At 43.1% G+C, this 26,743-nt stretch overlaps 1 protein-coding gene across 1 annotated transcript in view; it reads right to left on the reverse strand.

Moving 5' to 3' along the window:
* Positions 1-26,743, reverse strand: part of LOC140206120 (uncharacterized) — a 112,571-nt gene that overhangs the window by 36,847 nt on the left and 48,981 nt on the right. The window contains exons 8-11 of the mRNA XM_072274305.1: positions 13,321-13,368; positions 9,392-9,472; positions 4,085-4,162; positions 2,543-2,593 (exon numbers count right to left, since the gene is read on the reverse strand). Coding sequence (XP_072130406.1) covers positions 2,543-2,593; positions 4,085-4,162; positions 9,392-9,472; positions 13,321-13,368 — 258 coding nt within the window. The remainder of the gene's footprint in view (positions 1-2,542; positions 2,594-4,084; positions 4,163-9,391; positions 9,473-13,320; positions 13,369-26,743) is intronic.

Raw genomic sequence — 26,743 nt, forward strand, 5'->3', positions numbered from 1 at the left:
CAGCTTTGTGAATTCAAGGGCCTCGTAAAATTGAAGCAAATGAGAATCAACAGGAAAATTACATTTCCTGTCATTTCTCATTCATAGTCAATTGGCTCAGAATAATAGATAAAGTTCATAGCTATTCTAGGACTTTGCTGCACAAGTTCAACCCAGTATCCTGGAGCCATCAAGCTTCAATTGTTCTGCTAATGACCCACTTTCCAGCACGTGGTCAGAATCAGGTTTACTATCACTGGCATATATGACATGAAATTTGTTGTTCTGTGGCAGTAATACAATGCAAACACATAAAGTTACTACAAATTACATAAATAAATAACATAGTAACCAATTTTCCCCGGGATCAATAAAGTATGACTATGACTAGTACGAGAAAGGAGTAACAAGGTAGTGCTCACGGGTTCATGGACCTTTCAGAATGGCAGAAGGGAAGAAGCTGTTCCTAAAACATTGAGTGTGCATCTTCAGGCTCCCGTACCTCTTCCCTGATGGTAATGAGAAAGGAAGAGGGTCCTTAGGAATGCTACTCCCTCCTTGAGGCACCATCTCCTGAAGATGTTCTCAACGGTGGGACAGGGAAGTGCCCTTGTTACAGCCAGCTGAGCCTACAACTCTGTAGCCTCTTGCGATCCTGTGCATTCATAGTTCCCAGATGCATTTGAAAACTCATCAGTTAATGGTGTAATCCATGCCTGCCTCGAGCAATACATGGATGACATTCAGGCATTGTCAAATAAGTGGAATACAGCATTCATGCTTCAAATAGCATTCAAGACAGACAATGTGTCCTTGTCAAAGGGAAGGTAACTTCTGAATAAAATACTCACGAACATCCTGATAGCAAAAAGAACCATAGTTGCATCATGTTTCATGCAAAATACCCAACATGTCATGCAGAAACATCTGTGACAGTCAAATTTTTCACTATCACAAGGGTAGCTCACCTTCCAAATTCTTGCCACACCATAAAGCTATTTCTACATTACTACTATGTCCTTGGAGGCACTGCAGACCACATTGTACGTGAGCTATATATGGCTTCTAAGTTGAGAACAAAGGCACACATTGGTGTAGTACAGCACTCTACAGAGTGGGGACTCGTTTGAGAGTCCAGTCCTCAAATACACTTCATTCTCCTTCATTTTCACTTGTTCATACCCATAATAGGAACGTATAGTGCCTATAAAAACTATTCACCCCCCCCATGGAAGTTTTCATGTCTTATTGTTTTACAACATTGAATCCCAGTGGCTTTAATTTGGCTTTTTTGACACTGATCAACAGAAGAGACTCTTTCGTGTCAAAGTGAAAATAACTCTCTATAAAGTGATCTAAATTAGTTACAAAAATAAAACACAAAATAATTGATTGCATAAGTATTTACCCCCTTCAAGTCAGTATTTAGTAGATGCAGCTTTGGTAGCAATTACAGCTTGAGTCTGTGTGGATAGGTCTCTATCAGATTTGCACATCTGGACACTGCAATATTTCTTCTTTCTTCTTTACAAAACTGCTCAAGCTCTGTCAGATTGCATGGGGATCATGAGTGAACAGTCTTTTTCAAGTGTAGCCACAAATTCTCAATTGGATTGAGGTCTGGACTCCGACTTGGCCACTCCAGGACATTAACTTTGTTGTCATTAAGCCATTCCTGTGTAGATTTGGCTTTACGCTTGGGGTCATTGTCTTGCTGGAAAACAGATCTTCTCCCAAGTTGCAGTTCTCTTGTAGACTGCATCAGGTGTTCCTCCAGGATTTCCCTGTATTTTGCCGCATTCATCTTACCCTCTACCTTCACAAGCCTTCCAGGGCCTGTTGCAGTGAAGCATCCCCACAACATGATGCAGCCACCACCATGCTTCATGATAGGGATGGAGTGTTTTTAATGTTGTGCAGTGTTTGGCTCATTGACAAAGATGATGAAATTTGTTATAAAGTCAGTTCAGCAAGGTCAGATGCTGAAAGTTGTGAATCATGTCTGAATTAAAGTGGTCCTGATGGAACTTTGTATTTGTAATGCAATTTTATTTAAAAAATTACACAGATTAAAGCATGTCTGCACTGTCACATAAATGTTTCAGGCTACAGCCTTCACTGCACCACCACCTTTCTCGTTTAGGGCAGTCATGCAAAACAATGCAATTGGCAGTAACACATTTTGGAGATTTTCTATTTGGAGCTCATACACGTTTACCTCTCTCACTCTCCCACTTATCTACTCCCTTACTCCCCTGCAGTGTTGTGAATTAAATTATTTTTATGGATTTTTGATAATTCTGTGATATAACCTACTCAGACTGCAAGGTGACACGGGGGCTCCTGATAACCCCTATCCCAGTTCTCCTCACCTCCATGACAACCTGAGGAGATGCCGTGAAAGGTCACTTTAACTGTGCGGATCTGTTTCTCACCAACCAATTATCTGAGTGGGCACCAACTGCATTACTTTTTGAGCTTGAATCACTGTTCACTTGTTTGCACTTCATGAACAAACCTCTGTAGTTAGAAATGAATTTAACAGCAAATGGTAAGAATGTACCTTTACAAGACTTCTTTTGAGGCTCTGAAGATTCTGAACCAGGTCCATGATCTGAGAAACAAAATAACATGTTGCAAATAATCAAATGCCCATACAAACTGCTGATCAATTGCTTTGTTAAGTACACATTATAGTGATGACATGCTACTGATGGTAAACTTAATTTGAATTGTTGTTCGCTTGTTGTTTACATGATTTCTTCAATACCTCCAGATGGTTATGTTACCTCTCATGTAGTGGAAGTTAATAATACAATGGATGACTCATGTTTTCCAAATAAGTGTAAATACACAAATATGTCAAAAACAAAAAAAAATCCCCTGCATGAATTAAAATGAAGATTTTTTAAAAGCCCTTTTAAATACCTGACATTTTCACCTTAACGGTTTCAATTTTACTGAAGAGACAACTTTCTAATACTATTAACATGGAACCCTCTTTGAGTTCAGCCAGAATAAATTCAGAAATTTATTATCTTCCATAATGTTCCAGATTAATGAATTTAAAACAGTTCCAATTCTTAAATTTCCCAGTTTCTCTCACACAGAAAGCAGTGAAACCTTCTCACTTTTTTCTACAAAGAACTTTTGCACACAATGAAATGAACAATTGAAGGATGAATACAAGGAGGAGGAGCTTAGGAGGACAATGGCGCCTAACGGCGACTCCTTTGCTTGCATCTTCGGAAACAGCTCTATCTCCATCTTTAATATCTCTAGTTTTCCCTTTCAGGGTTCTTTTGAAGACCCTGACCTGGAGTTACACGCTGACTTCCATTCTTTGCGGGAATGGGAACCACAGTCGGGGTTTCGTGACTGGCTGTTATTCAATATGCCAAGGATGTGGCCTAAGAGATTAGCTTGCCCTCGGAGTTTGGGGATCTTGTGGCTCTGGAGACGGCATACTGAAGGTCGGTGTCCCAGCAGAAAATCGATATATTGGGAGACGGAAGATCTCTGGCTATGTGCCCAGAGACCCGAGCTCTTTGGATACAGAGCTCAGAAAAAGCAACGCAATGGACTTCTAACATCGTAAACCAGCAGGTTGTTTGTTACGTCTCCCCTCTCACTGTGAAATGGAGACACCTCTTTCTCCCTTATTAGGGAGCCTGTGGTATGTCGAATACTGGGTGAACCAGTAGCCTTTGGGGTACTGCAAGTCTGTGTCTTTGCTGTTGCTTTGCTGCACGCTTGAGTACTCGGTGGCGGGTGCCAATGCTTTTTATTTTTGCTGGTGGTGGGAGGTTGTGATTGTTGCTTTGCTGCTGCCTATGCGCGGGAAGGGGGGAACTGGGGGGGGCTTTGGGGTTCTAACATTTAACTGTCATTCATTCTTTGGGGGGGGCTCCTCTGTTTTCGTGGATGGTTGCGAAGAAAAAACATTTCAGGATGTATATTGTATACATATCTTTGACATTAAATGTACCTTTGAACCCTTTGAAAAAGCACATCCAGTCCTAAAGTATTAAGATCAAATGTCTTGCAGACTAGTTCATAAACTGCTTTGAAGTGTCAACAGAATGAGGTGATTAGCACAGCTTACCAGCATTTCTTTTCCTTGCATTCCTTATCGAAGGACGTGGTGTTACTATCTTGTCAGTCTCATTTGTTATGAAGGAACCTGTGTGTACCAGAGTATCCATTAATAACTGCACAATTGCCATGGGTGCAACAGTGACAGAGCCACTTTTTTAATTATACATGACATTCTTTGTTGTTTAAAGACTGGAACAAGTTCTAATATGAATTGCCTGCACTGGACTTCAGATTAATACCAGCAGTGTAGGTTGCATAATTACAGTGACTAACTTTGTGTGGACAGGATTAAAAAATAAAACTTCCATTTTTTTCCATTCAGTGCAGTAACCAGCTCATTAAAATTTCCATTAAAAACAGTTAGAAATAAGTATTTTAATTGTGAAATAATTCCAGAATTGTTCTGAAGTTCCAGGGCCAGAGGGCAAGGACAGCACCATGATACACAAGGTAAAAGTCACAAGTTCAGTGAGAAAAGTTATGGTTGTTAAAGACAAAAACAGCCGGAGTTACCAATTATGACCTCTGAGAGCAATCAGTTTCTTCATCAGCTAGACATTTGCATTTCAGCATACAGAGCCACTGCTCTGAAATGCTGAATCCAAAATATAGTGCCATTTTAACTTTAATTATTACTGTCAGTGGCAAATGCACAGGAGTACATTCAGCCAGAGACTCATTCCACCGAGATGCAACACAGAGCGTCATAGGAAGTCATTCCTGCCTGTGGCCATCAAACTTTACAACTCCTCCCTTGGAGGGTCAGACACCCTGAGCCAATAGGCTGATCCTGGACTTACTTCCTGGCATAATTTACATATTACTATTTAACTATTTATGGTTTTATTACTATTTATTATTTATGGTGCAACTGTAACGAAAACTAATTTCCCCCGGGATCAATAAGGTATGTCTATGACTAAAAGACAATAAATTACGAACATTCACTTTACATTAATAAGTACTATGTCCAGCTTGATGTGACTTGCATTTCTCAAGATTTAGTGCAACATGAGGTCCACTAGTGACATTGGTTTCAACGTCTTAAAGGAAGAAAATAGTAGAAAGAAATTTTTGAACAAAAACATCAAATTACGAAAAGACTAGACCATAAACCAGTTTACTCTGAAGTTATTTGAATCGGACATTTACTTTGCATCCTGATACAATCCTTAGCAGGATGGACAAAGGAGACAGACCAGGGGACACCATATGTCTCCAATGATATCAATGAAACAGATTGCTTCAACACAGACATTAAAGACTCGAGTTCTCTTTTCCCTTGGATTTTTAGTGTGAACTAGAGAATTGAAGCTAGAAATTATGATGTTGTATATTAGCTTTTTACCTTTTTACATCCAGACCTGTTGTTACGAATCATATAATCATTCCACCAAACAACTTTGGACACAACATACTTCATACATAAGCTCAGAAAATAGATACATTTTATTTTTATGGCAATGAAACAGCATTGTCAATCACCTTGGGAAAAATCCCATAACAATCACAACCTTTTACTGCAAATTAAAGATTCAAATTGAATTGCTCCCCGAGGAGCAGGCACTCTGTGTGGCTGCAGCTGATGTGAGGAAGACCCTAGCCAGGGTCAACCCACATAGAGCTGTGGGGCCTGATAACGTACCTGGCCGAGTGCTGAGGGATTGTGCAGCCTAGTTGACAGAGGCTCTAACAGACATCTTCAGGTCTCTCTGGAACAGTCCACTGTCCCCGCAGGCTTCAAGGTGGCCACCATCATCCCAGTGCCCAAGAGGGTGACAGTAACCTCCCTCAATGACTACTGGCCAGTGGCACTGACCTCAACAGTAATGAAGAGCTTTGAATGGCTGTTTATGGATCATAGTAAATCCTATCTTCCTGCTACATTGGACACTTTCAATCTCCTCTATCGCTCAAGTAAGTCCACTGATAATGCCAAGCACTCTGTACTCCACTCATCCTATTCCACGTGGAAAATGGTGCCTCATATGCCAGGCTGCTGGTTATCGATTTTAGCTTGGTGTTTAATACAATCACCCCTTAAAAGCTGAGGAGTAAGCTGTCCTCGTTGGGTCTCAACACTTCTCTCTGTAACTGGATCTTGGACTTCTTGAGAGAAAGGCCACAGTCAGTCCATGTTGGCAGTAACATCTTCAGCTCTGTCACACTGAGCACCGGCACCTCTGAGGTTGTGTGCTCAACCCGCTGCTGTTCACATTGCTGACACGTGACTGTACTGCTCGATCCAGTTCAAACCCAATCATCATGTTTGCTGATGACACAACAATGGTTGGTCTCATCAGCAATGACGACTACACAGAAGGGAGTTTGAGCGGCTTGTAGCATGGTGCGAGCATAACAACTTGAATCTCATAGTGGACAAGACCAAAGAGATGCTTGTGGACTTTAGGAAAGTGCAGGTTCATTACTCCTCAGTGCATATATCGGCTCCTTTGGGGAGAGAGTTAGGAGTACCAAGTTTCTGAGAGTGTACATAACGGACAACACACACAATATACTGGAGGAACTTATTTTTCTGCCCAAAATGTCGACTGTACTCTTTTCCATAGATGCTGCCTGGTCTGCTGAGTTCCTTGAGCATTTTGTGTGTGTTGCTTCAATTTGCAGCATCTGCAGGTTTTCTCTTGTTTGTGATCACATAATAGACAATCTCACCTGGTCCCCTACACCACCTCTTTGGTCAAGAAAACACAGCAGCATCTCCACTTCCAGAGGGGATTGAGGCGAGCGAGGTTCCCCCAACCCCTCATTTCAATTATTTTTTGCAGGAGCACCACTAGGAGCGTCCTGACCAGCTGCATCACTATCTGGTGTGGGAATCACAAGGCATATGACCACAAGGCCCTACAAATGATTGCAAGGACTGTTGAGAGGATCACTGAGGTCTGTTTTCCACCCATCAGAGATATTTATCAGGAGTGCTGCATACACAGTGCTCTTGGTATTATTTACCATCCCTCCCAACCGTCCAACAATCTCTTTGACCCCCTACCATCAGGCATGAACTACCATAGCATTAGGACAAGGACAAGGAAGCGAAACATCTTGCTACCCCAGGCGGTGAGACTGCTGAACTCCCTGCCACCTCCCAGGTCTCATCGTGTATGAACTGCCAGTTGCATCACACTGTTTACATTTTCACTTGTGTCCTAAATGCATCTTGTGGTAATATTACTTTATATGTTGTGTGCAAGTCTATGTACTGTGTTGTGCACCTTGGCCCAGAGGAACATTGTTTCGTTTGGTGGTATACGTGTGGGGTTGAATGACAATAAACTTGAACTTGAGATTCGTAGGACAGCAATGCTGGGTAAAGTTATATTGTGTCATTTCCAGCTGTCTATTCTACTTCTCATTTGCAACTCCTCACAGCTGCTTGCATTTAGGCTATTTAAAGAACATTTGCAATAGAGACAAGAAGTTGAGAGCAGAGTGCTGCCAGAGTGTTGGAAGGATCTGGGCAGACTGACGAGAATAGAGCACAAACAAAAGCACGTTCTTTGTGCACAGATTACAGAGATCCTCCAGGGGTACAAACAAGTGGTGTTGGGAGTTACTCCATAAAGTATTACTAAACAATTGCAATCCATGAATGACAGCAGACGAGCCCTCTCCCTGCCCATGTATTGTGTATGCGCTACATGAAGTGTTCTCAATCCTTTGAGTAATGAAGCTGAGTGACCTCCTAAATACTACAGTATGCAAAAATACAGAACAATCTCAAAGCTGTGAACCTCTAGTACCATGACCTCCCTGCACGAAACAATCCAAGGACATTAGTGAGGCTCAAGGTGGGGGCCGATGCCGGAGGTAGACAAGAAATACAGTAAGCAGACTCTTTGAAATGCAGTGTTTCAGGAGAAACAATCTGAAACTATCAGGAGAAAGGACCTGGGTCGATGAATAAACAAGATATGTCACTATTTGGCAGGGCAATTCACATGGCAAAGAACCTGTGTATGTTTCACTTCTGAAACAAAAATTTCTGCAAAATCAAGAGGTGAATTTCCCAACAAATAGAAAATATTACTCGACTCTAGGATAATCAATTTTTGTAACAGAAATTTCTCAGCCTCGACATATAAAGAAACATCCTGGAATACAGATGCCCAAGAGAGCTACCAGGCTTCAATGGTGCATCACACTTGGCAGATATGTGTTTGAATTTTGAACAGTACAGGTAACTGAAACAATTACACTTTATGGAGGTGTGAAGAAGGTGTGGGTAAGCTAAGAAGTGGAGATCTTTTGGAAATGTTAAACACTAAAATACAATTCAAGCAGTTTGGAAGCTATTAGACGAAAGACCTGGGTGGCACAGATGGCAAAAGTGGGAGGTAAGGTAGTCTTAGGAGTAAGGGAATTTAAAAAATGTACTGTGTCACATTGGTAAAGAGGCTTACGTTAGATCCATTGTTGTCAAGACTAATGAATTAATCTCTCCTTCTTGCTGTTTACCATGGCTCTCCAGAATCGTTGAGAGCAACTAGCTGGTCCCACAGTGATAATGCCAAGGGCTATCTATCAAGAAAGCAAGTTTTCTAAAGTACTTTACTGTTCTCAAATGGCTTGGGGTAAATGCCTGATTTAGAAGTCATAGATCATGTATTTTTGATGATACCTATAATTTCCCCAAGGATAAGAATTGTAAGATATTCTGCAATTTCACTGGCAAAACTTGTGACTAAAGGTTAGAAATAACAGCTGGAAAATAGCTCTAAATATAAAGTCAGCAGACACCGTGAAGGGTCATTTGTAAATCAAAATAATAGACACTTAATTTGGACTTGAGGAAACTATAGCACATGAGGTGTACAAAAGTTATTTCAATGTTCCCTCTCAAGTACCCAATAATTATATTGTCACCTTTTTTGCTTCATTTCATTTTGTTTAATTATTAATCAGGTAATAAAGCTGCAATATTATTTTAGCCTGATTTGGGTTGTGAGGCTCCAAATATACTTAGTTTCTAATATTGACAGGTTTAAGTATTTTCAAAGAAGTGCCAGCAGACAACTCCTCGACACGAGTGGGAAAAGCATTGAAAGAGGTAGGATCAAAGAGGAAGATTCAGGAGAGACAGTGGTTTGAGAGAACATTGCATCCAGTGCCATCGTTACCCTGTGGATAATGTGCTTGCATCTGCCCTACACTCCCTCAGAGGAAACAAACTTAATTTAATTATCTACCACTCTGAAAATAGAAATCCATGGGACACATCACAACCTCATTCTACAAATTAGAAACTTGCAGCAAGAAATACTAAACCTTAAGGCGACTCATTGTCACTTACTAATGATTGTCGGTATCCTGAGCTGGTCAGTGCTTTGGCCTTCAGTGGACCTAGCCCTTCTTGATGAGCTTTGACTCATTTCTGTAGGAAAAATGAACTTTTTTTTAATTAACTTTATATATCTTAATCAATTAAGTTGCTTTGCTAACATAATATTTTCTTAGATACAAAGATATTGTTCTGTAGGACTAACAAGTTAAAAACATAAGATTAGTGGAAGAGGCATTGATCTAGTTCTTTAGCCTGACAGAACTGCAATTTGGAAGTTGCTTTCCCGCCATGTAGGGGAACAAATGGGGAAGAAGGAGAATGAAAAATGTTTCAGAGCTCTAAATATATATACTTTTTAATGCAGATGCTGGAAACCTTCAATAAAAACAGAAAATGCTAGAAAACTCAGAAGGTTAGGCAATGCTTGTGGAAAGAAAAACGAAACCCTTCATCAGAACCGAGAAAAGTGGTGCATTCAAACTCTATTTCAATGTTTAATCGAAGTTTGGATAGGTACATGGATGGTAGGGATATTAAGGGCTATAGTCTCAGTGCAGTCCAATGGGAGTAGTCAGTTTAAAAGGTTCAGCACGGACTTAGATGGGCCAAAGGGCCTGATTCTGTGCTGTACTTCTCTATGATTCTAGAAAGAAAAACAAATTAGCAGAAGTAGCTGGGTGGGGGTGGTGGGGGAGAGCAGTGGCTGGAAAAATAAGAAATTTCTCTTGACGGTGAAATAGTTTGGCCACCAAGCAGAAGTCAGACTGAAGTTTGCAATGTACACAATTGTTCAGTTCATGCTGACAATCAGTTAAAATGTACTCAGTGGGACATACAGTGGCATGCAAAAGTTTGGGCACCCCGGTCAAAATTTCTGTTAGTGAATAGCTAAGCGAGTAAAAGATGAACTGATTTCCAAAAGGCATAAAGGTAAAGATGACACATTTCTTTAATATTTTAAGCAAGAAAACTTTTCTTTATTCCCATCTTTTACAATTTCAAAATAACAAAAAAGAAAAGTAGGCAACTCTGTCACATGGTGTGAGTAGAATTATCTGCAGCTTAATGTGAAAAAGACTAAGGAGCTGGTGGTAGACCTGAGGAGAGCTAAGGTACCGGTGACCCCTGTTTCCATCCAGGGGGTCAGTGTGGACATGGTGGAGGATTACAAATACCTGGGGATACCAATTGACAATAAACTGGACTGGTCAAAGAACACTGAGGCTGTCTACAAGAAGGGTCAGAGCCGTCTCTATTTCCTGAGGAGACTGAGGTCCTTTAACATCTGCCGGACGATGCTGAGGATGTTCTACGAGTCTGTGGTGGCCAGTGCTATCATGTTTGCTGTTGTGTGCTGGGGCAGCAGGCTGAGGGTGGCAGACACCAACAGAATCAACAAACTCATTCGTAAGGCCAGTGATGTTGTGGGGATGGAACTGGACTCTCTGACGTTGGTGTCTGAAAAGAGGATGCTGTCTAAGTTGCATGCCATCTTGGTCAATGTCTCCCATCCACTCCATAATGTACTGGGTGGGCACAGGAGTACATTCAGCCAGAGACTCATTCCACCGAGATGCAGCACTGAGCGTCACAGGAAGTCATTCCTGCCTGTGGCCATCAAACATTACAACTCCTCCCTTGGAGGGTCAGACATCCTGAGCCAATAGGCTGGTCCAATAGTCTTGGACTTATTTCATAATTTACATATTACTATTTAACTATTTATGGTTCTATTACTATTTATTATTTATGGAGCAACTGTAACGAAAACCAATTTCCCCCGGGATTCATAAAGTACGACTATGACTATGACTAAAAAGGGCCCGAAGCAAAAGATTGGGCACCCAGCATGGCAGTACTTAGTAACACCCCCTTTGGAAAGTATCACAGCTCGTAAATGATTTTTGTAGCCAGCTAAGAGTCTTTCAATTCTTGTTTGGGGGATTTTCACCCATTCCTCCTTGCAAAAGGCTTCTAGTTCTGTGAGATTCTTCGGCCATCTTGCATGCACTGCTCTTTTGAGATCTATCCACAGATTTTTGATGATGTTTAGGTCAGGGGACTGTGAGGGCCATGGCAAAACCTACAGCTTGCGCCTCTTGAGGTAGTCCATTGTGGATTTTGAGGTGTGTTTAGGTTCATTATCCTGTTATAGAAGCCATCCTCTTTTCATCTTCAGCTTTTCTACAGACAGTTTGCTTCCAGAATTTGCTGGTATATAATTGAATTCATTCTTCCCTCTACCAGTAAGTGTTCCCCATGCCACTGGCTGCAACACAAGCCCAAAGCATGATTGTTCCACCCTTGTGCTTAACAGTTGGAGAGGTGTTGTTTTCATGAAATTCTGCACCCTTTCTTCTCCAAACATACCTTTGCTCATTGCGGCCAAAAGTTCTATTTTAACTTTATCAGTCCACAGGACTTATTTCCAAAATGCATCAGGCTTGTTTAGATGTTCCTTTGAACCTTTTGAATAGAACATTTTGGCCGCAATGAGCAAAGGTATGTGATACTTGCCAAAGGGGGTGTTACTAAGTACTGCCATGCAGGGTGCCCAAACTTTTGCTTCAGGCCCTTTTCCTTTTTTGTTATTTTGAAACTGTAAAAGATAGAAATAAATAAGTTTTCTTGCTTAAAATATTAAAGAAATGTGTCATCTTTAACTTTATGCCTTTTGGAAATCAGTTCATCTTTTACTCAGTTATTCACAGTAACAGAAATTTTGACCGGGGTGCCCAAACTTTTGCATACCACTGTAGATTTTATAGTGTATTAAAAAAGGAAATCACACAAGCAACCCTCCATTATCTTCAGATCTTAATCTATAGTCACAACACAACTGTTGCCCTCATTGGTCTGAGGTCAGCCTCAGCACAGGTGCAGTTGGTGAGTTCGGGTGCTGTCATGGGCGAGGATGGGATGGGGGGAATTAAAGGTGGGCCTTTTCCATCTGGAGACCCATGTGCTGACACTTCCTCGTCCCTCCAACTCTACTTCCTCCCTCGATCTCTCTTTTGCAGCAAAGTAGCACTGTGCTCGTCGTGGTTGATCTGGATCGGACAGAGTGCCACAATGGAACCAGGTAGATCTGCTCCACACCTCGGGATCCTCATCAATCACTGGCCCAGTTTTTTTCCTCCTCATGTGACCATGAAGAAAAAATTCCAACAGCAGCACTGTCTGTTTCCTAGAGGGTGGTAGGTAAACAAAATTGCAACTACAGGCTCAAAATGTGTTGGATTTCCACTTTCCTTAAGAGCAGTGAACCACAAAAGTGATTTCTTAAAGAGAATATGTCACAATATTTGGTGATCCAGGTTTTACATGTGGGAGGGGCAATTGTGGTATCCAATTGGTACATCAAAAATAGTTGAAATTCGGTTTTAAGGGAATTAGGTGGGTCACGAACTGAGGAATGCCACTCTTTCTTTCTCTTTTGCCTGTTATGCAACTGACGTTTAGGGCAGCAATGAAGGTCCTCCACCTTCCGTGGTGTTCAGAGCTTCCTTCATCGTACCAGTGGCTTCCTCTTGATTTTCACCACTGTTAGTCCTGCGAATCCTGGGTGGAGACTCAGGGATACCGTCAAACTTAGGTGTAGAATTCTTCATTGCTGTTTCTGTCACAATTTTGTTTTATCTGTTAGGGTAGTTGACTGGGCCTGAGCTGAACCCCTGAATCTGGAGGACCAGTGGACCACTCTTAGTCTGGCCTCTCTCCTCTGGCTGTTTGGCATGGTAACCCTATGAAGAGCCAAAGCATAAAGACCTGACACAAGCCAACATAGCCCTCCAGGTCATTAAAACACGCAAGACCCCAAACTACAACAGGGTTGTGGTCTTCTTGGAGGAAGGAATGCCATCAACTGTAAGTTTTTTTAGCTTGGTCAATGCTCATATGGTTTCCATGCCATAATCAGCAAAAGACAAAAAAGGTACCTTTGTGAGACTTCTTAGGGTTTTCCGAGGAACTTGAATGTTCTTGATCTAAGAAAGAAATGAGAAGAATTATAAACACAGCAAAACTGACTTTCAAATAATTGAATTTTCACCTGCATTACCCTTCCTTGTACCTGTGAGAAACACAGACAGTCCAGCAGCAGTCTTAAAGCAATAAGAGGCAGAGGTAAACAGCAGGCAGAGATTAGAAGAAACTTGATAGAAATGAGGAAAAGTTGTAGACAACAGAAATAAAGTAATAATAAAAGAAATTCTTTAACATCCCACAAGGAGATTTGATAGAGGTATACAAAATTATGAGGGGTATTGATAGGGTAAATGCAAACAGGATTTTCCACTGAGGTTGGGTAAGATTAGAACTAGAGGTCATGGGTTAAGGGTAAAAGGTGAAATGTTTAGGGGGAATTTCTTCACTCAGAGGGTGGTGACAATATGGAACAAGCTGACAGCAGAAGTGGTCGATGCAGGTTCATTTTCCACACGTAAGAGAAAATTGGATAAGTACTTGGATGGGAGGAGGAAGAAGGGCCAAGGTCCGGGTGAAGGTCGATGAGACTAGGCAGGATAATAGTTTGGCATAGACTTCACTCAGCTTCCCCTGCCCATCAGTGAAGGGTTCTCACAACCTATGGACTCACTTTCAACGACTTCATCTCATGTTCTTGATATTTATTGCTTATTTATTTATATCATTATTTATTTCTTTTGGTATTTGCACATTCTGGTTTTTTTGCACACTGGTTGAATGTGCAACGTTGAGCAGCCTTTCATTGATTCTATGATGGACTATTGAGTATGCCCGCAAGAAAATGAGCCTCACGGTTATATATGTACGTTGATGATAACTTCACTTTGAAATCTGACTGGATGGGTCAATGGAGCTGTTTCAGTAGTATTAATGACTCTGAGAAAAACACAACTGCACTGGACAAAGTAAACATGTAAAGGTGTCAAGAATGGAAGTGATTAAGAGCCAGCAGATAAATGACTAACTTCCACATCAGTTTATATGGGAAATCAACTGCTAACAAGTGTAGCTCCAACGATGAGTGCCGAAGATTGCACAGAATACCAAAAAATAAGGTACACACTGGTGAAGCTTAAACACGGAATTACATAACAGTAGAAACATCTACGGCAGTACACAAAGAGCACTTCATCCAGTTTCCATGTGGCTCTACCTGGCAGCAGGGCCTTCAGGTATAAATGTCATATTGTGGGGTAGCCAAAATGAAAAATGCCCACAAATCCACCTGAGTGAAAACTCAGGGCCAATTAAGCCACGCTCACTGGCTTCATCAGCTGTCAGGGATTTCGTATGTCTTCAAAAGCCTTCCAACACTGTAAAACTAATTTATATATCAAAACAACTGAAAAACAAAATATTCTCAAACAATGAAATTGATGGCGAATTAAACTAAATATTTTTTGAGATATGAGAATATCTGCAGGTGCTGGAAATCCAATGAAATACACACAAACTGCTCGAGGAATGCAGCAGGCCAGGCAGCATCTATGGAAGAGAGTAACAGTCGACGTTTCAGGACGAGACCCTTCATCGTGACTGGAAGGAAAGGAGTTAGAGTAGAGGGTGGGGGGAGGGTGGAAGAAGTACAAGGTGGCAGGTGATAGGTGAAACCAGGAGAGGGGGAGGGGTGAAGTAAAGAGCTGGGCAGTTGATTGGTGAAAGAGATAAAGGGCTGGGGAAGGGGGAAACTGACAGGAGAGGGCAGAAGACCATGGAAGAAAAAGGGGGAGGAATACCAGAGGGAGGTGATGGGCAGGAAAGGAGATACGGTGAGACAGGGAAATGAGAATGGGGAATGGTGAAGTTGGGGAGGGGGGGTACCATTACTGAAAGTTTGAAAAATCAATGTACATACCATCAGGTTGGAGGCTACTCAGACAGAAAATAGGTGTTGTTCCTCCAACCTGAATGCGGCCTCATCACGACAGTAGAGGAGGCCATGGATTGACATGTCGTAATGGGAATGGGAAGTAGAATTGAAATGGGTGGCTACCAAGAGATCCCACCCTTTTCTGGCAGATGGAGTGTAGGTGCTCGGTAAAGTGGTTTCCCGATCTATGTCGGGTCTCACCGATATAACGGAAGACACACCGGGAGCACCAGATTGAGTAGATGACCCCAACAGACTCACAGGTGAAGTGTCCCCTCACCTGGGAGAACTGTTTGGGGCTCTGAATGGTACTGAGGGAGGACATATGGGGCAGGTATGGAGATCAGTGAGGAGGGACGAGTGAAAAAGGGAGTCACATAGGGAGCGATCCCTGTAGAAAGCAGGGGGGTTGGGGGAAGTGGGATCTCTTTGGAGATGGTGGAAGTTATGGAGGATTTTGTGCTGGATGCAGAGGCCGGTGGGGTGGTAGATAGGACAAGAGGAACCCTATCCCTAGTGGGTGGCAGGTGGATGGAGTGAGTGCAAAATGGAAGAGATGCAGTTGAGAACAGTGCTGATAGTGGAGGAAGGGAAGCCCCTTTCTTTGAAGAAGGAGGACATCTCAGTAGTTCTAGAATGAAAAGCCTCATCCTGAGAGCAGATGCGGCAGAGATGGAGGGACTGAGAGAAGGGGATGGGATTTTTACAAGTAACAGGGTGGGGAGAGGTATAGTCCAGGTAGCGGTGAGAATCAGTCGGTTTATAAAAGACATCAGTAGATAAGCTGTCTTCAGAGACAGAGACAGAGAGATCGAGAAAGGGGAGGGAGGTGTCAGGAATGGATCAGGTAAATTTGAGGACAGGGTGGAAGTTGGAGGCAAACTGGATGAAGTCAATGAGTTCCGCACGGGTGCAGGAAGCAGCACCAATGCAGTCATCAATATAATGTAGGAAGAGTTGGGAAACGATATCAGTGTAGGCTTAGAACATAGACTGTTCCACATAGTCGACAATCAGGCAGGCTTAGCTGGGACCCATGCGAGTGCCCATGGCCACACCTTTTGCTTGAAGGAAATGGGAGGAGCTAAAGGAGAATTTATTGAGGGTGACGACCAGATTTGCCAGGCAGAGGGCAGAGGAGAGTGGTGGTGGTGGAGGGGTACTGGTTAGCTCTGTGGTCCAGAAGGAAGCAGAGAGCTGTAAGGCCCTCCTATCAGTGATGAGGGTGTATAGGGTCTGGACATCCATAGTGAAAATGCGATGATTGGGGCCAGGGAGTTTGAAGTAATTGAAAGGATCATGGCTTCCTCTACTGCCACGATGAGGCCACACTCAGGTTGGAAGAGCAACACCTTATATGTTGTCTGGGCAGCCTCCAACCTGAAGGCATGAACATCAATTTCTCCAACTTCCAGTAACTGCCCCCCCAACTGACTCCTTCACCATTCTCCATTCCTGTTTCCCCCTCTCACCATATCTCCTTACTTGCCAGTCACCTCCCTCTAGTGCTGCTCCTCCCCTTTCTTCCATGGTCTATCAGATTCTCCTTTCTCTACCCTTTATCCCCTTCACCAATCAACTTCCCAGCTCTTTACTTCACCCCCCCCGTTACACCTATCACCTGCTACCTTGTACTTCCTCCTCCCTCCCTCCACCTTCCTACTCTGACTTCTCCTCTTTCTTTCCAGTCCTGATGAAGGGTCTTGGTCCAACACACACACTGTTTACTGGATGCTGCCTGACCTACTGAGTTCCTCTAGCGTTTTGTAAATATTTTTTGCCGACATATAAACCATATTCTCTTCATTACCTGCATATCCATGTGTCTAAGTCTTTAAAACCCCACTCACGTATCTGCTTTCATCACTCCCGCAGCAGCCTATCACTTTCCCCATCTCATCTTAAAAGTATTTCCCTTGAATTTGACATTCTCTGCCCGAAAAGAGTCAAAGTACATTTATTATCAAAATTTGTATACTATATATAACCTTGAGATTCGTTTCCTTATGGGCAGCCACAGAACAAAGAAACCCAATCGAACCCATTAAAAAAGACCATCAAAAATACCCAAAGTGAGGGGGAGGGGGAATAAATCGAGCGAACAATAAAAGTAAACAAATAAGATTCCGCCTCTGATAATTTTATAAACTTCTAACAGGTAATTGGAAGGTTCTAGATCCAAAGTTTGACAAACAGCAACATTTTAATTTAAAAAATAGTTGCATAGAACGTGAAGGCACATATGGAGCGAAAATGAGTCATAAAAATATTAGTATAATGCAGCTAAAAAAAACCGCAACGGGGAAGGAAGATGGAAGACAAAGAGAAACAAAATAGTTACATCTTATTCTTGTACTCTGTCCAGGATTATAAAAAGGTGTCGAACGAGCTTTCAATGTTTAATTAGTTAAGGCAAAACAGCGATTTTAACTAAAGGTTCAGATGATTAGCGCATTTCGGAAACGTTAAATTGTGTGTTCTGATGCCCATGCCATGAGTTGTGTGCTCTATTGGAGACAATTGTGTGCTCTGATCTCTATGCCATGACTGTTCTGCACAGATACTACTCGTTAGCAACATAATCCACAACACTGCAGCCAGTTTCTCTAAAATAAACGTCAGAGCAGTTCATGTAACGACAGACTCTCAACAGGGAGCCGAGAATTGCACGATGAGATAAAATAGGAAGTACAATGTCACTTCCACAGCGATCTCAGTTCACACGGAGAAAACTAGCTGCAATTTTTCCTAGTCTGTCGATAAGACAATAAATCCCTCAGCATGTAGTCTGCACAAAAGGAAAACCGCTCCAGTTCGCATCCTCATGGGAGAGAATTCAGTTTCGAATCGCACCGTAAACAAATAAACAATTAAAATCGTTCATTTTCTCTTAAAACCCGAACTACATAATAGGAATACTTTTGTTAATCTGATCTTGGTTACGCACTTTTATTTCTATTTGACCTCCGCTTCATCTTGTCGCCGGTCCGCTTTCCTCCCTTCCCCCGATGGAACGTATCCCCACGGACTCTCTGATAGGCCCCGGTTTCCCTCCGGACGGGGCGGTGGAACAGCTTGCTGCAACTTCCGCTTCCTGGCACGTTTGTGGGTCATTTTTCCGTGCCGAGTGGGAACAGACAGCATGAACAGGTCAGGAATCTGGGAGGGTGGCAGGACGTACTTTGTACCAGTGAAGGACACCCTTTAGGATCGCGGCCGCTGTTTTCTGCCCAGACACCACCGAACGCCGGGGCAGTCTCTCTCTTCGGCATTTTTACCCACAGACCCTTCTGTGGATTGTTTATTGCCCTTATACTCAGTGACTGATGAAGGCTGATGCCACATAGCTGCTTGATCACCGAGATACCGCTTTGAACGAACTGTGCACTCGCCCTCCAAGGTCCCTCTGTTCCATAACACTCCTCAGGGCCCGACCATTCATTGTATGTCCTACCTGAGGTGATTTTCCGAAATATAATATTTCGCATTTATCTGAATCTAAAGCCGTATGCCGGTCCTCAGCCCACTGGCGTAGCTGATCAAATTTCCCCTGCACTTGTTCCACAACCGTCTACACTTTCTACAACACACTGTCATGTTCTTATTATAAATTATAATCGTCTGGATAGTGTCTAGAGGTATTTATGAAAGGGAAATCATGCTTAACGATTTGTTTGAACTTTTTCTAGTAGCTAACAGAACAGAGGGAACCAGTGGATGCCATGGATTTAGAATTTCAAATAGCCTTTAATAAAGTGCTGCACAATTAATTCATTATGTGCATGTCATATGACGTGGGCGATCATGGTCTTACAATGATAAAGATTGTCTTTTGGCAAGTTTTTCTACAGAAGTGGTTTGCCATTCTCTTCGGCTGGGCAGTGTCTTTACAAGATGGGTGACCCCAGCCATTATCAATACTCTTCAGAAATTGTCTGCCTTGCGCCAGTAGTTGAATAACCAGGACTTGTGATATGCACCAGCTGCTCACACGACCATCCACTACCTGCTCCCATGGATTCCCGTGAAGCTAATGGGGGGCTAAGCAGGTGCACATTACCTCTTTAAACGCAAACAACAGGAATTCTGCAGATGCTGGAAATTCAAGCAACACACATCAAAGTTGCTGGTGAACGCAGCAGGCCAGGCAGCATCTGTAGGAAGAGGTGCACTCGACGTTTCAGGCCGAGACCCTTCGTCAGGACTAACTGAAGGAAGAGTGAGCAAGGGATTGGAAAGTTGGAGGGGGAGGGGGAGATCCAAAATGACAGGAGAAGACAGGAGGGGGAGGGATGGAGCCAAGAGCTGGACAGGTGATAGGCAAAAGGGATACGAGAGGATCATGGGACAGGAGGTCTGGGAAGAAAGACGGGGGGGGGGGACCCAGAAGATGGACAAGAGGTATATTCAGAGGGGCAAAGGAGAGTGAGAGAAAGAATGTGTGTATAAAAATAAGTAACAGATGGAGTACGAGGGGGAGGTGGGGCCTAGCGGAAGTTAGAGAAGTCGATGTTCATGCCATCAGGTTGAAGGCTACCCAGACGGAATATAAGGTGTTGTTCCTCCAACCTGAGTGTGGCTTCATCTTTACAGTAGAGGAGGCCGTGGATAGACATGTCAGAATGGGAATGGGATGTGGAATTAAAATGTGTGGCCACTGGGAGATCCTGCTTTCTCTGGCGGACAGAGCGTAGATGTTCAGCAAAGCGGTCTCCCAGTCTGCGTCGGGTCTCGCCAATATATAAAAGGCCACATCGGGAGCACCGGACACAGTATATCACCCCAGCCGACTCACAGTTGAAGTGTTGCCTCACCTGGAAGGACTGTTTGGGGCCCTGAATGGTGGTAAGGGAGGAAGTGTAAGGGCATGTGTAGCACTTGTTCCGCTTAACACGGATAAGTGCCAGGAGGGAGATCAGTGGGGAGGGATGGGGGGGACGAATGGACAAGGGAGTTGTGTAGGGAGCGATCCCTGCGGAATGCAGAGAGAGGGGGGGAGGGAAAGATGTGTTTCGTGGTGGGATCCCGTTGGAGGTGGCGGAAGTTACGGAGAATAATATGTTGGACCCGGAGGCTGGTGGGGTGGTAGGTGAGGACCAGGGGAACCCTATTCCTAGTGGGGTCCAACTTTCACCCTGCCCTCAAGTTTACCTGGTCCATTTCCGACACCTCCCTCCCCTTTCTAGATCTTTCTGTCTCTGTCTCTGGAGACAGCTTATCCACTGATGTCTACTATAAGCCTACTGACTCTCACAGCTATCTGGACTATTCCTCTTCTCACTCTGTCTCTTGCAAAAACGCCATCCCCTTCTGGCAATTCCTCCGTCTCCGCCGCATCTGCTCTCAGGATGAGGCTTTTCATTCTAGGACGAGGGAGATGACTTCATTTTTTAAAGAAAGGGGCTTCCCTTCCTCCACTATCAACTCTGCTCTTAAACGCATCTCCCCCATTTCACGTACATCTGCTCTCACTCCATCCTCCCGCCACCCCACTAGGAATAGGGTTCCCCTGGTCCTCACCTACCACCCCACCAGCCTCCGGGTCCAACATATTATTCTCCGTAACTTCCGCCACCTCCAACGGGATCCCACCACTAAGCACATCTTTCCCTCCCCCCCTCTGCATTCCGCAGGGATTGCTCCCTACACAACTCCCTTGTCCATTCGTCCCCCCCATCCCTCCCCACTGATCTCCCTCCTGGCACTTATCCGTGTAAGCGGAACAAGTGCTACACATGCCCTTACACTTCCTCCCTTACCACCATTCAGGGCCCCAAACAGTCCTTCCAGGTGAAGCAACACTTCACCTGTGAGTCGACTGGGGTGATATACTGCGTCCGGTGCTCCCAATGTGGCCTTTTATATATTGGCAAGACCCGACGCAGACTGGGAGACCGCTTTGCTGAACATCTACGCTCTGTCCGCCAGAGAAAGCAGGATCTCCCAGTGGCCACACATTTTAATTCCACATCCCATTCCCATTCTGACATGTCTATCCACGGCCTCCTCTACTGTAAAGATGAAGCCACACTCAGGTTGGAGGAACAACACCTTATATTCCGTCTGGGTAGCCTTCAACCTGATGGCATGAACATCAACTTCTCTAACTTCCGCTAGGCCCCACCTTCCCCTCGTACCCCATCTGTTACTTATTTTTATGCACACATTCTTTCTCTCACTCTCCTTTTTCTCCCTCTGTCCCTCTGAATATACCTCTTGCCCATCTTCTGGGTCCCCCCCCCCTGTCTTTCTTCCCAGACCTCCTGTCCCATGATCCTCTCGTATCCCTTTTGCCTATCACCTGTCCAGCTCTTGGCTCCATCCCTCCCCCTCCTGTCTTCTCCTATCATTTTGGATCTCCCCCTCCTCCTCCAACTTTCGAATCCCTTGCTCACTCTTCCTTCAGTTAGTCCTGACGAAGGGTCTCGGCCTGAAACGTCGACTGCACCTCTTCCTACAGATGCTGCTTGGCCTGCTGCGTTCACCAGCAACTTTGATGTGTGTTGCACATTACCTCTTGCCCAATTTGCTGATGATACAGCCATTGTTAGTAGAATCTCTGATGGAGATGAGAGGGCATATAGAAGCGAGATATACCAACTAGTGGAGTGGTGTCACAGCAACAACCTTGAACTCAGCGTCAGTAAGACGGAAGAGCTGATGGTGGACTTCAGAAAAGGTAAAACGAAGGAACATATAGAGGGATCAGAAGTGGAGAGAGTGAGCAGTTTCAAGTTCCTGGGTGTCAAGATCTGTGAGGAGCTAACCTGGTCCCAACACATTGATATTGTTATAAAGAAGGCAAGACAGCGGCTATACTTTGAATATACTCTTCAATGGAGTTTGAAGAGATTTGGCATGTCAACAAATACACTCAAAAACTTCTATAGATGTACCGTGGAGAGCATTCTGACAGGCTGCATCACTGTCTGGTATGCTGGTATGGCAGGGGTGGGGGGGGGGGGGTGGTGAGGCTACTGCACAGGACTGAAAGAAGCTGCAGAGGGTTGTAAATCTAGTCAGCTCCATCTTGGGTACTAGCCTACAAAGTACTGTGATGAACTGGGACTGAGGCTTGAGCCTACTCTGGCTACCCCAGGAGCAGATCTGGGGGCTCAGTCTGGTTCAGAATGCTGTTGGCTTGCTTCTATTGTTTGTGTGATTCGTGTTTTTCTTTCCCCTCTTTCTCTGTGCAGTGGTGTTTGGTCTTTTTTTTAAATTGGATTGTTCGGGTTTCTTGCTTTCTGGCTGCCTGTAAGCAGACAAATCTCAAAGTCTATGATTTATAAATTTTTGATAATATATGTGCTTTAAATCTTGAATCTTTCATAATAAATTTACTTTGAACTTTGAACATTTGGATAGTGTATGGATAGGAAAGGTAAGTGTATGGATAGAGGGATATGGGCAAGTAGGATTAGCTTGGGTTGGCATGGACGGGTTGGGATGAATGGCCTGTTTCTGTGTTGTATTACTCTGACTATGACTCGATCTTCAGGGAGCGGTGTCTCAGAAAGGCAGCATCCATTATTAGGGACTACCAGCACCCAGGGCATGCCCTTTTCTCACTGTTACCATCAGGTAGGTGGTACAGAAGCCTGAAGACACACACTCAGTGATTAAGGACCAGATTTTTCCCCTCTGCCATCTGATTCCTAAATGGATACTACCTCACATGAACACTACCTCACTTTTTAAGTATATATTTCTGTTTTTCCACGATATTTAATCTATTCAATATATGGGTATTGTAATTTATTTACTTTTCCCACCTATCACCTTCTAGCTAGTGTTCCTTCCTGTCCTCCCCACCATTTTATTCTGGTGTCTTTCCCCTCCCTTTCCTGTCCTGTAAAAGGGTTTTGTCCTGAAAGGTTGACTGTACAGTATATTAATTTCTACAGATGCCTGGCCCGCTGTGCTCCTCCAGCATTTTGTGTGTGTTGCTCTATTTTAGTATCATTCCCAAACTTACTAACCATGTTGTGATCAGTCACAACAGAATTGTTTATAATAAGCTGTGTCTGTGTGATCCCAGTTGCTGTGCCGTTACTGAACAATGTTCCTGATGGCTGGTGGTTCCTGAACTGTTAACGTGTGTCCGGACAGTTAACAAAGCAAATGCTGGGGCACTCATGCTTCATGGACTGTTAATGCATCCTGTGCTCACCCACTCCTTGTTCCCGATCCATTAATGAATTGTGCACCCGGCCACTCGCCCCGATCGATTAGAGAACGGTGAGCCTTGCATGGCTGTGAATGAAATGTGTGCCCTGGTTGATAAGTGGCATGACTGCCGTGAGCCGGTTCCCGAGCCATTGATAAATATGCACCAGCCATCAACAAAGTAAGTTTCAAAGAATGTTCCTAAAGGAAGGAAGAGGTTGCGTTGGAATTTCACACCCGACACATTGTTTGTTTCCCTTTGCGTTGAACATGTGGAATATCTCCCAACACTTTGTTTTTATTGAAAACAAGATGAGTCCAGAAAGGTTCAGAGCAGAATTCCGGAACTTGGGGCCTTTAAGCTTCAGGTTAACTGTTGAGTGATGTTAATCAGAGGTCCCATACGTTACCAGATGTGGTGATCTAGAAAGCCAAGGACCTGGTATTTTTAGAATCTGCTTTACACTGCTCATTGTAATGTTGAGTTTAAAAAGGGGCTACTTCTGTGTGCAAATCGGAATCTCACTTTAGGCTGGAGTCATACCAGACTGTCATCGAGCAGAGAGAGGAAGGGAGAGAAAACTGAAAAGATGCTTTTGGACACCTGGGGCTCCCTCCAACGCTGTATCCGTTCATTCATTGATTGGTTGATAAGTAATTTTTTATGTATTTTAATTGACTGGTTAATAAGCAATCTTTATTTAATCCTAATAAAGTAGATTTAAAATTTTCAATACATGTATAGTGACCTCTTTGTTTGCAAATACTTCTTGCTGCTGAATCAGGAAAGAACAAGGAACAAATTTTAAAATAATTTAATTTTTCAGGCTACAATTGGAGAATTACAGCACCTTGTACTGGTATTCAGCCACCTAACTGGGAATTTTGATAATTTAACTCAAAGTTTTTATTTATGAATCACCTGCTTCACAGTAGAGCCCAAAAAAACAGGAAAGCGTGAAAAATTAAGAATTCAAAAACTGAAATGTTAGCAGTTCTCTTTCAATATTTTTATTATTATATAAATTGCATGAATACAAATACAAAATTCATAAGGATACAAGTAAGAAATACGAATTACATTACATTTAAATCACAGTATCCCATATTCCAAATCAATCATGTAGGGAAAAAAATTGAATTATGAAATGAAATAAAATAATTTTATCTTATTAAAAAAAATCTACCCCCACTACCAAAATGAGCTGATTGGTTAAAAAAAAAAGAAGAAAAATGCCTTAGCATATAATATTATTATAATAATGGCTCAGATCCATACTTTAATCACAGTTCAGAGATTATGAAAATAACTCAAAGGGTCCCCATAACGAAATGTTAGCAGTTCAAGGTATTCATCCCCCTTTGCCTAGTACTTAGTTGAACCATCTCTCGCAGCTATTGCAGCCAGTAGTCTTTTTGAATAAGTCTCTATTAGCTTTGTACAACATGATGGAGCAAGATTTGCCCATTCCTCCTTGCAAAATTGCTCAAGCCATGCCAGGTTAGCTGGGGAGTGGTGGTTGACAGCAATCTTGAGGTCTTGCTAGGGATGTTCGATCGATTTAATGGCAGGACTCTGACTGGGCCACTCAAGGACGTCAATTTTCTTCACTTGAAGCCACCCCATGGTTTCTCTGGCAGAGACTAACAGGTTTTTATCCAGGATTTAGCAGCATTCGACTTGACATCAATCCTGATCAGATTTCCTGTCCCTGCTGCTGAAAAATATGGCCATAGCATGATGCTACCTCCACCATACTTTATAGTAGGGATGGTATTACCTGACTGATGCGCAGTATTAAATTTATGCCACACATACTGCATTACTGTTGACACCAAAAAGTTGCACTTTAGTCTCATCTAACCACGATCCCTTCCACATCTTTACAATATCTTCTAAGTAACACTTTGCAAAGTCTTAATGGACAAGGTTAGCATTTTTTTTTTAGCCAGGGCTTCTTCCTTGCCATTCTCCATAAATACCCTTTCTGTGCAAAGCCTTAGAGATTGTGGAGCCATGGACATATTTCCAGTTGCAGCTCACTGCTGATGCCCCCACTGATGCAAAACCAAAAGGAGCCCGTGTCAATGCCTGCACAATCTCACCGCTCCCCCCCCATACACACACACACACACACACACACACACACACACACAATTATCAGAGAGGGAGGAGCCAGGGCAAGTAATCAAAACCAAAATATAACATCCACTATCCTGTTCAGGGTACAGTAGCTGAGGGATATTGCTAAAGATATTGGGATACAGTACATCTGCCTGGGATTAATCATAGGGAGCTGTACCAGGCAATTAATTACCAGAGAGCAATACACGATCTGGATGATGCCGAGGAAAGGAGACTGATTATAAAGTGCTTGCATCTGAACATGCACTCCACTTTGACAGAAGCACAGAGATGTGCTGGGGCACAAATGAGGAGTTAAGGAATGTGATACTGTTACATGTAATACTGTAACAGCAGCGATCCAATAAATGAGTTAAGTAAATGTCACCAGAGGAAAGGAGAACATCTTCCTACATTTGTATCCCATCTATGGATGGTGTTTCAAGGGGTATATGGATTAACATTAGATCAAGATCATTTAGAACCAGAACCTGCAAAGAGATGATTAGTATCTTGTAGCACCAAGAAATCTAGAAAGATGTTAAAACTGTTTGATCCCAGTGACCCTATACATACTGAGGCATGGGTGCTTAGGAAAATGATTAAATCATGGGAGAGGAAGTGCAGGAGCTAGATTTTAACTTTAGAAATACTTCAGAGGCAGCTGAAGTAATTTCCTCTCATGTAACTACATGGGGATTGTGTGGAGAAATGCAGGCCAGGGTCAAAGCCAGCAGAGAGATTGCAGAGAAGTAACACAGCACTGGAGTGCACCTTCACCCAATCAAGTGAAGCTGTTGTTGGGGGCAAACATCCCGGTACAGTGCTCAAATTTGTGTTTCAGCTGTGATAACGTGGAATTGAGCTACAGGTTAAGGTTATGGATTTACGAGGAGAAAGGTGAAATTACAATGACTGATAGAAGAAATAGGCTCAGAACAGTACAAGGAGCACAATGGAGTGCTTACTAAAGACTGAGCATTCTTATGTGAAATTTGCTGCTCTAGGAGGGAATGAAACCAAATGACCCACTAGTTCCATGACCTATGGAGTTACCAGGTAGCTGAAAATGCTCTGGGAGAGGATAAACAAAATGTAAACCTTTAAACACAATAGTTCACTTAACCCACGATAAAGGAAAAAAATATCTTGTAAGTAAGTTCTGCAGGGATCGCTCCCTACACAACTCTCTTCTCCATTTGTCCTTCCCCAT

Source organism: Mobula birostris, chromosome 12 (assembly GCF_030028105.1).
Source record: "Mobula birostris isolate sMobBir1 chromosome 12, sMobBir1.hap1, whole genome shotgun sequence".
Lineage (NCBI taxonomy): Eukaryota > Metazoa > Chordata > Chondrichthyes > Myliobatiformes > Myliobatidae > Mobula > Mobula birostris.